Source organism: Epinephelus fuscoguttatus, linkage group LG1 (genome assembly GCF_011397635.1).
Source record: "Epinephelus fuscoguttatus linkage group LG1, E.fuscoguttatus.final_Chr_v1".
Taxonomy (NCBI): Eukaryota; Metazoa; Chordata; class Actinopteri; order Perciformes; family Serranidae; genus Epinephelus; species Epinephelus fuscoguttatus.
In genome coordinates, this window is record NC_064752.1 from 12,278,981 (window position 1) to 12,296,112 (window position 17,132).

Sequence of the window (17,132 nt, forward strand, 5' to 3'; positions counted from 1 at the left end):
GTTTTCTCAACATCTATTCTTGACAATTTTCTCATGGAGCATCGTATAGAGTTACTGCAGCGCGGAGAAACCTACTGTTTCTCCTATTGAGACATTCTTAGCAGCTAGGCATTACAGGGTGGAAACTTTCCACACGCTGCTACATGTTGAGTGACAGGCCAAACAAATAAACAATGAGAACTGTTTATCTTTTACAGGCATGTGCACCTAATTATGGAAGTCGTACCCTCCAGGACTAATGAGATAAACAGTTCCTCTCCGCCCACAACATCCTAAATCTGAATCGATCACTTCTTATTTAACCTCCTTTTAATTGGCAGCAATTAACAGATCTCCGGCTCTGGAAGGCAGCCCGCTGGAGTGCCCTTCTTGGTGTCTCTCATACATGGAAACATAACTCCTCCTTGGCATCTCCTTCCTGGGGAGGAGGACTAATATCCCCCCCATTAGCTGGCGGGCCGCTCTGATGGGCCCATTCCCTTGCTTTAATCAGGCCGGGCCCTGCTGCGCTTAATACGGGTGACGTGACGCTGCTGCTTTCTCATTCACAACAGCTGCTCGACTCCCAGAGCCAGGCTTATGCAAATCTCCTTTGTTGGAGACCATCAAATCTTTTCCCTCCTCTCTCCTTTTCAACAGGCAGAGAGGCAGAGTGAGGAAAAAACACTACCAAAAACGTTGAAAGGAGCTTTTTTTTCTCACTCACCCCCGTTTTGTTTTAGTTAGACCACACTCTATGTACCGAGTCTCTGTCTTTCTCACACACACACACCAGCCTCTCCATCTCTCTTAAATTGCCTCTCCTTCTTCATTCCTTTCCCTCACGCTTTCCCCCGCCCTCCCTCACTCACTTTTGCTTTGGTCTATCCTTCCGTCTCTCTCTCAACCTCGGTGTCAGCCTCAGATTCAAATTCAAATTCAAACAGCTTCATTGGCATGACAAGAGAGAGTCTCGCCTAGGCTCATTCTCCGTGCCTGCCCCTTCTCAAAGCTACGCGCCCTGGCCCAGTAACCTCTGGTCTGGCTTGGAGTACGAGCTGTGTGATGTTGAGGAGGGGCAGCCGAGCCTTGTGTGTTGGGTCAGATCTGTGGACAGCCACACTATGGGCATGTCAGCGTCCTGTTCGTGTGAGGGACAGCTCTGACAGGGTTTCTCTGTGTGGAGTTACACCGACTACCACTGTCCTTTGATCCCGGGGCGCTTCTGCTTGCGGGTGTGAAATGTGTATGTGTCAGAGAGTTCATATTTGAAATCAAAGACATTGTGGGTACCCACTCACGCCTGTGTACTCAGTGTGTTTGTGTGGAGTGCAAGTTGAAGTTCACATATAACAACATCAGAACTATACGTACTTGTGCATGGCATCTGGAGAGGATCTGAGTCGGTGCGGTAGTATCCGTTGCGGCAAACGCAGTTGATGGCGCCTTCGCTGGTGGTGCGGCTGTTGATAGGACACTGCATACAGGGCTCATCTTTTTGAGTCGGCTTGAAATAGCCTGATGGACAGGCTGAAAGACAGAGGAGGATACATGTCAGAATTCAGAATAAAATACTATAAACATTGCTTTTCAAAAAGGCACAGACAATGTAAATTAATGTCAGTTTATCAGAAACTTCCATAATAGGACAGCAGCAGGTTCTGTTTAGAGACTATTTTTGTTTTATTATTCATCATTCAATCGTTTAGTTCAGAACATATCAGCAGAGTGCGGTGGCCCTGAGGGTCAAATCATAATGACATTTCACAAAACACATCAAGATTTAAGGAAACACCACAACATTGTTATGTGACATGTCACATTGCAAATTTCCCCACTGTGGGAAGAATAAAGAATTATCTTATACCATGTTTTTTGAAATGCTGTACTTCCTGAAATGTTCAGGTTTTTTTCTGAAATACTGTTTTGTGACATGTTGTTCTGTTTTCTGAGATGTTATTGTGTTTGGTGAAATGTTGTATTGTTTTCAAAAATGACGCTTTGTTTTGTGGCATGTTGTTATGTTCTGTGAAATGGCATTATGTTTTCTCTAACGTTGTGTTTTGTGTTGTGTTTTATGTCACAAAGCAAATCGCGGAAAAGCTCACAATTTGTCATAACCCAAGGTGAAATTTCTAAATTCATTTTATTTTATTTTATTTGATAGGAATGATTCAATTTAATATAGTTCCAATACAGAGAATGTGATTGATGTTTATAGCTAATGCTAATTTTCAACTCCTACTCTTTCAACTCAATAATTGCTTGGGTTGCTTTTGCAGCAACAATCCAAAACCCAAAGATACCGAATTATAAAAAATATCAAAACTAAATAAACAAAATATTCTCTCTAACTCTCTGTTAACTGTCTAGTTAATAACTGATTTATATCTTGGGCTGGCGCCATATCAGATATTAACAGTACAATTATCATGGCCAAAGTTTGAGTTATCTGTACAAAATTTAAAAAGGAAAAATGCTAAACATAGGGCTGAGTCAAATTCAAAGCTTTGATCATTGCCATGGTAATATGCCATATATTAAGTATATATATATATATATATATATATATACACCCCAAAAATCCCTAATAGGCCATACATTTAAAAAAAAAAGTTATCCAGCTTTATTTATTATGTATCAACATTAATTAATATTAGTTATCCTCAGACAAGGACATTTAAACTTAGTGATTCTTTTGTGATTTCAACTTCCTCTCATCTAACGTCAGTCAGCAGCAGTCAAATGAAACTGAAACCACACAGGACAGGTTAACAGATATGCCAGAAAGATGTCAAAAAAGTCAAGCGTCTGGAATAGTCACAAGATTTGCGAAGATATTCCCCAAAAAGTCGAGTGCCAGAAACGCCAAAGGACACTGGCATATCACAAATCTACAACAAGCCTGGCAAATTACCTGAAAACTCTAACTAACAGCTCAGCTGTGTTGCAAAGTATTGTTTTGAAACTGATGTTTTCAAAAGGCCAGACTCGTGTTGTCTTCTCACATTGCCCTCCCTCACCTCCCAAGGCTTCAATTAATCACTGATATTTCTCACTGAAGCTTCAATGCCCAAAATTGATGTTCAAGACAGCCTTAGCTGTTGGTCCAATTCAACTTTAACCTTAGTAGAAAAAACTGAGGAGTGCTGCACTGGGTCAAGACACTGGGTGTATATAAATGGTAAGAAAAATTCAGGTGCTCTTTGAGGATAAGGCAAATAGGCCCTTTAACTTTGTTTATTATTCAATTTCTTTCTTTTATGTCGAATGAATTACACTTAAAATACAAGTGTAGGGAGGTGGAGAGAGACTGTCACCATAACTGTAAAAAAAATGTGCAAAAAGAGCTATTACAAGCAACCAGATGACACAAGAGGAGGGAGACAAAGCGAGAATAGCAGGAAATGGAAATGATCTAAGAGGCAATGGATTACTTACACAATATAATATTATATGTGTGTTATTAACATGATGTCAGTTTTTCATTGTTAGATATCACGGTTATTGCCAATACTAGTATATCACAACACCCCCAGTCAGGACTAGGGCTGCAACTAACAATTATTTTCATTTTCGATCAGTGTGTTGATTATTTTCTTGATTAATGGGGGAGTTGTTTGGGTCTATAAAATGTCAGAAAATGTTGATTATTGTTTCCAAAAGCCCAAATAATGTCCTCAAATATTATGTTGTGTCCACTTCCCATTAAAATGCACTTTACTGTTATAGAGGAGTAAAGAAACCAAAAAAAATATTCACATTTTAGAAGCTGGACTCACAGAATTTTGACTTTTTTTCTTTAACAAATGACTTAAATTGATTCATCGATTATTAAATTAGTTGATGATTAATTTAATAGTTGACAACTAATCGATGAATCGTTGCTGCTTTAGTCAGGACCCAAGGTAACGTCTCTAAATTGCTTGTTTTTTGAGCAACAATCCAAAACCGAAATACATTAAATATATATATAAATATAAAACTGAGAACTCTTTGTCCATTTACTGATAAATTACTCATTCATCTCTAATTGTTTTGCTGCTGTAAATCTGATAGCCATACAATAGGCAGCAGGTCACTGTAAATGTATTGTCTGTATATACTGTATTTAAACTCAGTATTTCTAAAAAAGTGAATGAAAGAAAGAGACGTTTGTGATTCTTTCTATTATTTTATATCTCCCATGGCTCATGTGCTTTCCTTGGAGCTACATTTAACAGATATTTGGTTACGTCTTGCATTACAAGAGAAGCCATCGAGTGACCAGAATTCAAAACAACCCAAAAACACAGACCACGAGTCCAACGTATAAATATACATCAGCGCAGCCTGACATATAAATACACATCCTCGCATGAAGCCTCGCATGTCAGGCAACTCTCTGCAGATATGGCAACATGGCAACACATTGTAAGTTTGCTTTGAATTATTCACCGTGCTCTAGTTGCCTGAGAAGTCTCGGAAGTGCCCTGCATTCTGCTGAGAGCCCTTTTTAAGGGCCTCTCTGCGGAAACCTGGGAGGAAAGTTACATTCATGATAGAGACGATGATGAGCTCACACACCGCAGCTACCATTAAATTCTGCATTCGTGTATGTGCCTGTGTGTGTGGGTGAATCACAGCCTGTGTACGGGGTGAATCTGTTTGTACGTTGCCATAAGCATCCGTCATTGCAGCGATAAACAAACTAACTTAGCTGTCTGTGAAATCCCCTTATCCTCTCCTGAGTCACATACAGCCTAGCCTAAACCTGCAAAAAAAAGCTGTTTTTCAGCATTTGCACCTGCACCATGTCAAGAGATTTTTTTTTCTATCTTGGGCCAAAGCAGCTACGGTTTTGCTTGAGGTAATCCAGCTCCCACCTGCCCCACCGATAAAGGAGAAAATACAGAGGTGTTGAGACAGAGGTGTTGGAAGTACAGTAACATGAAAAATTCACACACGGGACACGCTGCATATCCAGGTTAAAGCCCCTCAGGTCTGTCAGTGCTGCTGTTTTTTCTTTAGTAACAGCCAAACAAGCAGAGGAATTTATTGAGTCTGATGAAAGGCAACAAAATAAACCTGCTTTTCCATGAATTTATGGTTCTTCTTGTGAAACATTTATTTTTAAATCAAAGCTGGCAGGTTTATAGGAATATATTTCTTTTACTATGAAAGCTGATTTTAACAATTTGTCCCACTCATTATGGAAACAGCTCCCCCTCCCATTTTCTATATGTTTCTAAAAACTTTCTTTAACATGACTTTCTGTAAAGTAATAAAAAAATACAGACACTATTTCCTTCTGAGGCTGCACTGGCAATTACAGCTCAACTGCAGCATCTGGAATATGGAAACATCTGCAGCTGCAACTCCCATTTAACAGAGGCCAAATCACAAGGCAGAATTAGTCCGAGTCCAATCCCAATGTTTATATTACACAGACACATCACTGGACTCAGAGAGCGTACAGGCCGCGGATTAATGTCCTGTTTTCCCCCCCCTTGTAACTCGGAGTACATTATTCAGAACCATCACCTTCTAAATCTGGTCATTATGGTAATTCAACAAATGTGCAGACGCTTTTTTTTAATGGACAGAAATGTTTAAGATGTGCTGTGACTGACTGTAAATGATATCTGCGACTGTAACTGTGGGAAGGGATGGATGTAACAATGCTTTTTTGTGTATTTTCTGGAAACTCTGCAGTTTTGTAGATTCTATTAGTGCAGCTGAATCACCTATTCAAGGAGAGACTTAAAGTGGTTCAGTGTGATCTGATCGACTGAACCGTATTGCATGAGAGCAGGCATAATAAAAACAGCCACGCGAATACAGTCTGTTCCAAAGAGGAGGCTGTTTTCATGGACATTATGCCAAGCATCCAAAAGAAGAAATGACTTTTATTCGAATGTGTGCTTTGAAACGGGGACGCATTTTAATTGTCATGCAAAGGTGTGCCGTAAAGTTACAAAGCAGAGTGTTATATTTGGTGTATTATCACAAACGTCAGAAGCAGAAAGAGCTCTTCCAAAATAAAACTGGAGTAATCTTAAAGATCTCCTCACTAAGTATTAGCTTTGACATGTTTTTCTTTTCCATGATTGATGGGGGAAAAGGTTTCGGGTACAGAGCGAAACATGAGGCCTGGACATTCACACTGCCAGTCAACAGGGTCGCTGAATGAGGCCCAGGCAACAGCTATGTGGGGAATTGGGTTCGAACCTCAGCGGCGCAGCGAGGTCTATGGGAGCGCGGCGCTCCGAGGAGCAAAACACCAAAGGAAGCAGCATAAAGAGGTGGTGAAGGAGGAGGAGGAGGGGGGAGAAGAAGAGAGGAGAAGTGTAAAGATGGGAACAAAGAGACGAGAGGGGAGAGGTGGGGAACGGCTGTGTTTGGGAGTTTTTTTCAGCCAAGGAATTCGGCGTGTTACTGTGCCCGCAGTGAATGTATGTGTGCCACAACAGTGTGCAGACTGTGCATAACAATCAGAACAATGACTTTAAAATCTGCATAGGGACAAAAATGACTGAGTAAAATTGATTAGTGCTTATAAAGCCCCATGATGCCTTGCTACCACTGTGGTTGTATTTAAATATGCTGTGGTAATTGTTGGATGGCACACTGGTGGGTAATGAAAATTCTTCCCACCATGCACCAAACATCCAGACACACAATTTTACTGTCTGCTGCAAGTCTGCTCCGTTTGGAACAAAAAATATTTGAGGAGTAATAATATACGTCTTAATATTCAATCTGTCTGCTTAAGGTCAAAATGTTGAGTGGTTTACACCAAGCGACAACCACCAGGCTACAAACTGATGCCAACGCTGAAGTACTCAAAGCTGCAGTTCCTCTAATGGCCACTTGAGGCTGGCTCCAGACGTAAGTCAATACCCGTAGACCCCATGTTAAAAATGCCTAACATTACAGCAGAAATAAACATGTTTGCATTCATGATGACTTTGTTTTATATAACTCACCTATTTACATTTTATCAAGGCTTAAAGTTACACATTTGTAAGGGCGGGGCCACTTGAATGTCAGGCTGCTCTGCATCGCTACAGTAATGGTAAATGAATTGCACTTTCTAGTCATCCGACCACTCAAAGTCCTTTCTACACTGCAAGTCACATTCACCCTTTCACACACATTCACATACCGGTGGAACATGGAATTTGGGGTTCAGTATCTTGCTCAAGGATACTCCGACATGTAGACTGGTGGACGACCCACTCTGCCTCCTGAGCCACAGCCACCCTACAGTCTGTGAGTCAGATCCGCCTCTTTCTCCTCCATAGCTCCACCCTTTTGTCCAAATATGGTCACTCCTGGCTCCAAAAAGTGCCATAGCTACGTACTGTCTTGTTGTCCTTACTAATTGTCCACCTTCCATTTTCTAACTCGCGATGAAAATAAACTGTTTCACACTGGGATTTTTTTTTGCACTTTGTAAATAAGGTGCTAAAGTGAATTTAAGAGGCAACAAAAAAGAGCTTGATTATAAAAACCTGCCACAGAGAGATCCCCCGAAACCCCCAACAGACATCAAGGTTAAGCCGGGAATGTCCTCAAACCCTAGAAACACCCCTGCATACAACAAATTTCGTAGAGTTGAAAACAGGCAATTCATTTACTATAAATGCTGATAAATGTTATTAATGTTTGTTTATTAAAAAGCTCCTGGCCCTGGACTTGAATATAATAACTGGTCAAATCCTGTTGATAGATTCCAATGGTATTATTACTTGTGGTTCATCTACTGTTATGTGAGTTTTTAGTTTTGCTTTGTCAGATCTGTCGTGTGCTTGACATCTTTGCTAAAGCATTCAGCTTCGTATTTTGTTTTGACCACAGTGTACTGGTTAAGTAGGACTCACAGTATCGAGATGATTCAGACAGTGCGGTGTACAATATCATTACTGAAAAGTAAACAACATTTACCAGTAAAAGTCGAACTTTTTTGGCATCTGTTGCGTCCCTTTGTGACAACGCCTTCTCATCTGCTACCTCCAGAAAGTTAAAACAATCCACGATGAAAAAGTATTCGAGAAAACCATCCTCTCCGGTTCAAGAGGACACAGTATTATGTGTCTTGGCATGCCTCTCTGCCCTGCCACGGTCATTATTTTGGGGAAATATTTGGGGAATTTCCACTTTATGCCCAGATGACAGATTTTAAGAGTTGCAAAGTTGTCTGGTGTCGGATGTAGAGGAGCAGAGACGAGGAGAGCAGTGATTAAAAAACAGATCAGAGCTTTAATTCCCTACCTCCCTGCCTGCCCAGATTGCTGCTGTTGAGCTGTTTGATCACCATCCTGGCAGTCTTGCTCAACATGCGAGGGCTGAAGGCTGTTTTTTTGGATGTTTCCTCTAACTTCAGATATCCTTCTGGCAAGAAGAGTTAATTACTGCAAGAATATTCATTGACAACAGCTCCTCTGTTGTTCCTGCTTCCTATACTTAAAAAACAAAACCGCACACACGCACTGCTATTAATATCATTAATATGATCAAGCTAACATGCCACGCTTTTTTTGCTGTCAGATCTCAGGGGAACGCGAACGTGAATTCTGGAACTGGGACAAACAATGAAATGTGGCAATAAGTCAAGAACGGAGGCCACACAGAAAAAGCTTAAAGAGAATTTATAAACACTTCAAACTCAATTTAGTGGTAGTCGTGTCAAAAGGTCCAGATCACCTCGAATGGGTTCCAGAGACACTGCAGGCACACTCACTCTTAAATCTTATATTTGAAACACAAATATAAAGTTCAGCCAGCGGGGTGAGATAGTTTTGTTTCCAATGTTGTTTGATTGTTTAAAAAAAAAAAAAACGAGTATCACATTACTTTAATCTAACACTTAAAAACTGCGTCTGAATAATACCTCCCCCACACACACATTCCAAACCCCCAGCTGCTTGTGTCTGTCTGTGTTTATGACTTTTAATAATATATAGTGACATAAAGGCTTTAATTAGAGGTTTTAGTGAGACTCACTGAATAAAAATAGTGCTGCCAGAGCTGTGAGAGGCAGGTCGCTGTGCAAGGGTGCTAGTCACATTTTTACAGCAGGTAATTTGCTGGTTGTTTCAAAGGTTTCCTGAATATTACAGCCGGGGAGATTTATAGCACGTCGACGACAAGACCTGCAGCGAAAAAACCATCTGAGTCCTACAAAGCGTAGTGTGAGTATTTATTTGTGTGAGACAGAAGAGGAACACACAAAGAGAGAAAGGACAGAAGACAGAGAAAGGCAGGGAGTGTTGTTTTCGGTGGCGGTGGTGGTGGTGCCGACGTGACCAGATACACTGGAAACACTCCCTCTGATTCTGGCTTGCCTGACCAAACCAGCACACACACACACGGCACATACAGAGAGAGGCCAAACAAAGACAAGGCAGTTGACATTTCCATCATGGCTGCCCGGGCAGTGTTAGATGCTGTGCGATTGCTACCAGACAATCAGCTGGCTGATACCAGGTAATCCAGCCTGAGGCCACACCTATTGAGGGAAGGAGAGGGAAAAAAATAACCCCAACACCCATCCTCTTTCAACCACCATCTCTCATCTACACCACCCAACAGAGAGACTCTTTGTCCAGCAGTCTGGGGGCATCACAGCAACAACGGCACACCCCTCCAGCCCCTTTTCCCCCGTTTCCCCTTTTCAGCATCGAATCCGCCCTCCACCAAAACTGTTTTATTTAATGAACACACCATTAAAGAAGAGACAAGGGAGACAAAGACAGGCAAGGTGTGTATGTGTGGTGTGTGTGTGTGTGTGGTGTTCAGGGTGTGAAAGAGAAAAGGCTAGAGGGGTAAAAAAAATCAGAGGTGCTGTGTTCTGTGAGCACAGCAGGAAAAAGTGCTGAAAGCGGTGAAAATGGCCAGCGTCAGAGGGATTGTGTGTGGATGCTGGGTATTTCCCCGTATTCCATTGTGACCAAAGAGGCCGCTACAGTGTACAAGTTTGGGCCTCTGTTTGCTTTGGTGCCGCCTGTAAAAACTATTTATACGAATCACTGCAGGGGTAGATCACAGGCTATCGTAAAGAGATGTGTTTCTCTTTTACAAGATACACCACTGCTCCTCGGAGGAGAAAATTAGATTAAGACAACCTGTTAGCTTTCACAGTTGCTTTCTCATTACCTCGACCACCACTACAGACCATCGGCCTTTGAACTGGTCACATCTAAGTAGAGCGTAACCTTGTGAAACGACAGTCATGGCCACAGATTAACCAGAGGAGAGCAGCCACGAGTTGTGTGTCTGTTGCTGGGAGTGAGGACAAACCAGCCTGTGCCCCCCCCCTCCCCCTCTCATCCCCCCTCCCTCTGCCTCAGCACTTCCATGGGGAACACAAGCTAGCACTGTTTGCAACACAGGGTCTCCGCAATTCAATTAGGACCGCAGTCCTCCTCGCCGTCTAATTCAATCAGGCTTGTGTGAAAGCTATTAGACAACTGGCATTTGCTTCACCCCACACACACTGGCACACAAATGAGATATTAATTTCTCCCTCTAGGTTTCCATGTCTGGTGCAATTAACAGGTCTGGGACTCTGCGTGGCTCCTCACACTTTAAGCCAGGACAGTGCCAGTGAGTGAGGGTGACCACTGATGACCTACAAGGTGTAAATCAGGCTCCTCTCAAACTCAAGGAGAGCACAGGGTCATTTAAATGGGTTATTTTCTAGGAAATGTTCAACATTTTTTAACTAAGAAACTCCAAGGGAAGCGCCACTGCTTCACCAAATCACTGTAATAAGTAACTAAAAAGGGACACAGGCACTTTCATGGTCGTACCCAACGAGAGGAAAAACACTGCAACCAGTTATTTTAATGATTAGGTTCCATTTTTTACTCCATTAACTTCAGTGGCAAATCTCAGACTTCTAGCTGGGAAAAGTGCCCAAAGACTCGCCCAGAGGGCAGCTTTTTTGCAAAAATGCGATCTATCTAAGCGTCTCGAAAACTTCAAACATATGTTTACTGATTCAGACACCTTATATACAAAAATCCATGCGAACATGTGCGTCACAGTGCGTATGTGTGTGTACGGGGGACTTGTGTGTCACAGGGTATGGGAGGACATGGAGATGATTGGAAGTGACTTTTCCCTGTGTCCCTCAGCATTTTGCTCTAAGCTGCATCTTCTCTGCAGTTGTCACAGAGCTCACATCCCCAATCCGCCCCCCAGCAGGCTCCTCTGAGACAGATTAGGAGCCAAAGTGAGCAGCAGATTAGCTGGAAATGTGGGACACCTGGGAAATGAGCTCCGAGGGCGCAGGCTCCTCGGGAGGGCTCGGGCTCAAAGCGTACACACAAACAAGACATGTAGTGTGCGCGGTCCCAAAACACACAGGGCATTGCACCACAAACACACACACACAGACGCACAGAGCTCATTTAATTCCATCTTCTTCCGATACATATACATCAACACATAAATAAGCAGAGACCATAAAGAAGAAAGCTGCTAATAAACCCCATCTGGACACTAGCCAGAGGACAATTTCAGCTCATACAGTGGGGGCTTAACCTCATATATGTGGCACATATACAAGGCTCACCATCACAGGCTTTGGTATTTACAAGGACAAAAAGAAGTGCGGGACACTGTTCAGAGTGTCAGTAGCAGCTAAAAATACTCGGTAAGGGAAATATTAGTCATGTAACAACTGGTGTAAATTAATTTCCCACTAACTGACCTTATTTCTCATTATCTCCTTAACGTTGGCCATAAATAACACCAGCGAGCAACATGGCATAGATATACTGTGAAATTGTAGCCTGTTTTTGCAAAACATCAAACACACACACACGTATTACTAAAGCTGTAAGCAGCCATATGTTACATCATCAATTAATCACTATTTTTCTATAAATCTTTAGTCTTTAAATGAGCGCTATAGAATATTCAGAGCGTATCTATGATTCAGAGGTTGTCTGCACGTGGCTCTCAATGTGGTGGCTGAGCTGGAAGCTAGCAGCTAATGGTGCTTACAGCATTAACAGTGCTAACAACTGTGTATTGACAGGAACTAAGATCGTGTTTCTCCTGTTTTAGCTTCTCTGCACTGGCTTCCTGTAAATTAAAATCCTCACTTACAAAGCTCTAAATGGTCAGCCTCCGTCATGTCTTATCTCTGAGAATGCAGGGTTACTTGTGGTACGTAGAGCAGTTGTTCCCAGCTGGTGGGTCACGGTCCAAAAGTGTGTTGCAGGTCCATTCTGAAGGGACCACAAGTGACTTGCAAATGTGTCAAGTTTGTAAAAAAAAAAACCACACACTTTACTTTAAAGTACAGTGAATTTCCAGCATAGAGCTTTTATTTTGAAGTGCCGTTTCATGATGAGTGAGCGACTATTGGACAACTCCTTGACAGAGACAGCAAACTAGCTCGACAACATGACCAAACGCAAGTATGACGCTGAATATATTAAACTGTGTGGACCTTGAACTGATGACTAAGGAGAAATCTGGACCCCATGGCTGGACCAGTTGGAAACCACTGTCCTCGAGACTCCAAATGTAGCATGGGAACCAGAGCCTTCAGCTATCGGTCTCCTCTTCGGTGGAACCATCTTCCAGTTTTGGTCTGGGAGCCAGACACCATCCCCACATTTAAGACTATACTTAAGACTCTCCTTTTTGATAAAGCTCGTAGTAAGGGCTGGCTCAGGCTTGCTGTGAACCAGCCCCTAGTTGGGCTGACATAGCATTATACTTCCTATGACACACTGAGCCCCTTCTCTCCTCCTGCCTCTCTATTTATTTGCTAACATTCATGTCCTATTCTAGTTATCACTAACTCGGCTGAGTATACATATATGATTATTATGTCAAATAAATATACTATCATACATAAATATATACACAGAACATAAAAAACTATGATAAACTACTACTGTCATTGTCATGCTGTTGCTGTGCATCTCTTTTTCTGTCTCTGTCTGTCTCTGTTTCTCCCTCGACACATCACTTTGTCATGTGGATTACTGTGATTTTATTATGTTGATCTGTTCTGTACACATGACAACTACTGCACGTCTGTCTGTTCTACAAGAGGGATGCCTCCTCAGTTGCTCTTCCTGAGGTTTCTGACATTTTTTTCCCTGTTAATGTTTTTTTTTTTTTTGAGGGGTGCGGGTGTGAGTGGGTGGGGTGCTTATCTGCTGCGAGGGTTCAAGGACAGAGTGATGTCGTATGCTGTAAAGCTCTCTGAGGAAAATTGTGATTTGCGATATTGGGCACAGCAACAGTTTTGATAGAGATGATAGTGTTATCCAGAGGGTGGTGGCTACACTTCTGCGACAATGCTGTCATGATATTAGAGGTAACCGGAATATGAGCGCATTTCAGAGCGGCAGCAACTGACTTGCAAGTGGGATACATGCACAGGAGTCACATGTTCTAATATCTATAACAACGAACAGAAAAGCTTTGATTACAACACAAAGGTAGTGCTACTTCATTCTCTGCTCTGTACACTGTTACTCCATGATATCTTGACAGGAAATAGTAATTTGCTGATATATTAATGCTCATTTAAAGGTTTCAGAAAATAGAGAAAAATGTCCATTGTAAATTCCAAAAGCTGAACAAGATTTATTCAAACTGCTTGTTTAGTCCGACCAACGGTCCCAAACCAAAAGATACTCAATTAAGAATGATTTAAAATGGCGAAAAGCAGCAAATCTTTACATGTGAGAAGCTGGAAGTGTCGTACGTTTGGCTTTTGCTTGATAAATGCCTTGAAATGATCAATAAGTTAATTAATGTATGTTGATCGACTAAATAATTCATCCCCTCAGTCTTATATCAGCACTGTGGTGTGTTACAGCACAATGGAGTACTCATACACGCAGTGCACCACCCCACTTCCCGAACACTCAGGCTGCCTGGAGATAGTGCGTCATTCCCATGTGGCAAACGTTAGTTACTTGACTCAAACAACGTTGGCAGAGTGGCCCTCTGTTCAAGACCACAACGCTCTCATGATGATCATCAGGTCATAAATACCAAAGGAAAAAAAAAAATCAGTGAAAACTATCTTAACCACAGTATTTCCATACTGTCTGATAACTACCATCTGTCAATAGAGGAGGAAACAGAGATGAAAGGAGAGTATCACTGGAGCCATGCATGCAGCATAGTAATAACGTCTGGAATTTTCACTGCGCTCCCTTTTCCCCCCCCTCCTTTTCCCACTTTTTTTTCAGCGCAGGGGGAAAAAAAGAGGCACAAATGTGGAATGGTGAAATTACAGGCATCTGAGCCAACACATACACGCACAGGGTAGGAATATGAACAAGGCTGGAGGGTGGGCGTTTGTGGGGAATAAAGCGGAAAGGGTCATTTCATGCAGGCAGATCACTTGACAGCTTGCTCTCCAGAGGATGGAGGGGTCCAATCAGGTTTGCTGGTGGACCCCTTCGGTACACTGGGCTGCAGATGGCTGGGGTGTGGCAGGAGGCAGGTCTCTTTGTCGGCATTAATCTCCATTTAAGATGGCTTGTCAACCTTCAGGATCCACATCAGACTGGAACCAGTGACATTGTATTCCATTATTTGTCCTGACGGATCATTACCAGATCTGGGAAAATGTCACTTAATGCAGATAATTTGAAATTATGGTGTGGTCCTCCGTAATCTGGCCATCAAATGAGCCTCTGTGCACAGAAGGGGTAATTAATTTGGGCAAATTCTGTGGCTGCTTGCACAAGGGCGGGAATTAGCAGATGTATGCGTTGTGTTCAGTGGTTACAAAATAGCCTAATTCAAATTAATTCAGCTCAATAATTTTGTAGAATGATTAAGAATTAATTGCCTCGCAGCTCTAATTTAGGATGGCTTGGTTAAACAGAATCGCATTGCGTGTTGTGTTTAAAAATTGAACGAATAATGTTTAACCTCCCACCACCCACCACCAGCCCAGAGCAGTCCCTTATCTTTGTGAGAGTCCATACTGCTGCATAAAGTTCTCCTCCACAAAACAAAGGCAGTCTGGCCTTATTTAACATTGCATGCTCGCTGAAAACAGAGACGCTGAACTTTCACCGTCATGTGACACCAAGTGTCAGTTATTGTGCTTGTAGTAAAGAAATACACCTTTCTTTTCATGTACAGCGGTGCCTGAATGGGCGTACACTGTTCCCAGTTTAAAACAGGTAGGAAATGAGGAGACTGAGAAGCGATCAGATGTCGGAGTGGTATGCAGTTATTGTTGAGGCTAACAAAAGAATGTGGGCAGCCTCCACCCACCCTCACGCTCATGGGAACGGATCACCTGCTGCACCGCAGGATGCACTAAACAGCACAGCATCCCTGTAAACACCAACCCACCTATGATGACAAGGCTTCACAGAGGGTGCAATGATGAGTTCTTCCTTTAAAAAGCATCCTATTTCCCCCCTGCGGACAGCCGCTCACATATATTCCACAACAGTCTATACCACAGTTCTCTGAGCCAATGATTCATATATTTATTTTAAGGCATTTGCACAGAAGACTGTGTTTACAGCATGCTCTCTCCTAGACACACAGATCGATGTGTCTGAACTCTTTATGAGTTTTGACTGGGGCTGTCAGAGCCTCGGCCTCCCAAACCCCCAAATGCGCCCTTTTCTCAAGGACAGCTAGTTGCTAAGGCAACAGGAGCCATTGCCATAGGCAGCTTCTCCACTCCGTTCCGCAGGCTGCACCCGGACCTTACAGCCCTGATCACAGCCTCAGACTGCTGATGACAGTGGGACTGGGTGGAGGAAGCAGGATGAGTGGAGGTGGAGGGTAAAGGGTTGGAAAAGGTAAGAGGAAGGAGAGAAGCGGGACGAATGGAGGGTAAATAACCTCAGTGACCTGCGCAAGACACACGGTGGATTGGTCCAGAATTCACATAATTGTCTTGGCAGAGATAAGAAGCAATACAGGATGAATTACGCAGCCCGGTCCGTGAAATAAACAACCTGTTAAAGTTGTCTCACTGTTTTGGAGCTTGGCGGAATTTGTAAAATATCATCAGCTTCATGCTGATTTTCAATCTTCCCCTATCTAGTTCAACAGCCTGTCTTTTCTGCCCGACACAACAGGCCCTGCAGCCGGCATCCTGGCCAATACAGGTGAGAGGCAAGCAGGGAGAGGGATGGTGGTGGCGGTAGTGGCGGTGGCGGCAGTGGTGGTGGTGCGGGGGGATCCTTTGTGCCTGGAGGCAGATGTAGAAAATAGCTGACAGAGGCAATCACTAGTCTGTATGTGTGTGTCTCTCTGTGTGTCTGTATTTGTAAAGGACAGCACTGAGAGCAAAAGAGAGCAAGACAGAGTAAGAGAGAAAGAGGGGAGAGACGGGGGAGGAGGGGGGGACTTTACCAGAGTCCAAACAAAGGCAGCAAGCGGCAGCTCCGAGCTCGGTGACAGAGGCTCCCTAAGGTGCAGTCTAGCTGATGGACAGGTGGCATAAAGGGGCTGCGTGTTGTCCAGTCAGAAGGGACAAGAGGGGTGTCACAGGAAAGAAGGGGGGATGAGGGGTGTAGGAAGGAAAGGGGGAAGTGGGGGTGGCATTGCAAGGAGCAGCTGGTGTTGAATCCTGTCATTGCCCCTGTGTAACCCTCCAATGCACATATACAAACACACAGAACACACACAGAACACACACACCTCAAACAAAGCACAAAAGATAAACAGTACCCTGAGCCGGACTGTGAGTATCATGTTCATAGGATGGATTTTATATCTCCAGCCATCTCTCCCTGGAGGGTATTTATTAAAGATTATATCAATTCTTCTGGCCACAAGCATTTAATGAGGCAGCAGGGAGCCTGAGTGAATTCTATTATCCATCTGATCTACAAGACAGGAAAAAAACAACAGCTGTAATGTGCCTACTTTGCACGCATGCATGCATCCAAGAAACACATGCTTGAAAGCACAAACACTTAACTTCAGAATCACAACTGAAATGAAATGAAACAAGTGGGGAACATAATCTCTCAACGGTCAGTTTTTAACGATGTCATGTTCTCTCAATGGTCACAAAGCAAAAGGGGATAAATCTTAATATCTTCTCCTGACAGAAAACTTAAAGGGACAGTTCAGCTTTAAATCAAATAATACACATATTACTTCTAGATTGTTTTGGTGTGAGTTGCAGTGTTGGAGATATC

At 42.9% G+C, this 17,132-nt stretch overlaps 1 protein-coding gene across 4 annotated transcripts in view; it reads right to left on the minus strand.

Annotated features, from left to right (window-relative positions):
* ephb2b (eph receptor B2b) overlaps positions 1-17,132 on the minus strand; it is a 184,244-nt gene that overhangs the window by 57,412 nt on the left and 109,700 nt on the right. For all 4 annotated transcript variants that reach the window (XM_049590818.1, XM_049590804.1, XM_049590814.1 and 1 more), the window contains exon 4: positions 1,354-1,509. In XM_049590818.1, coding sequence (XP_049446775.1) covers positions 1,354-1,509 — 156 coding nt within the window. The remainder of the gene's footprint in view (positions 1-1,353; positions 1,510-17,132) is intronic.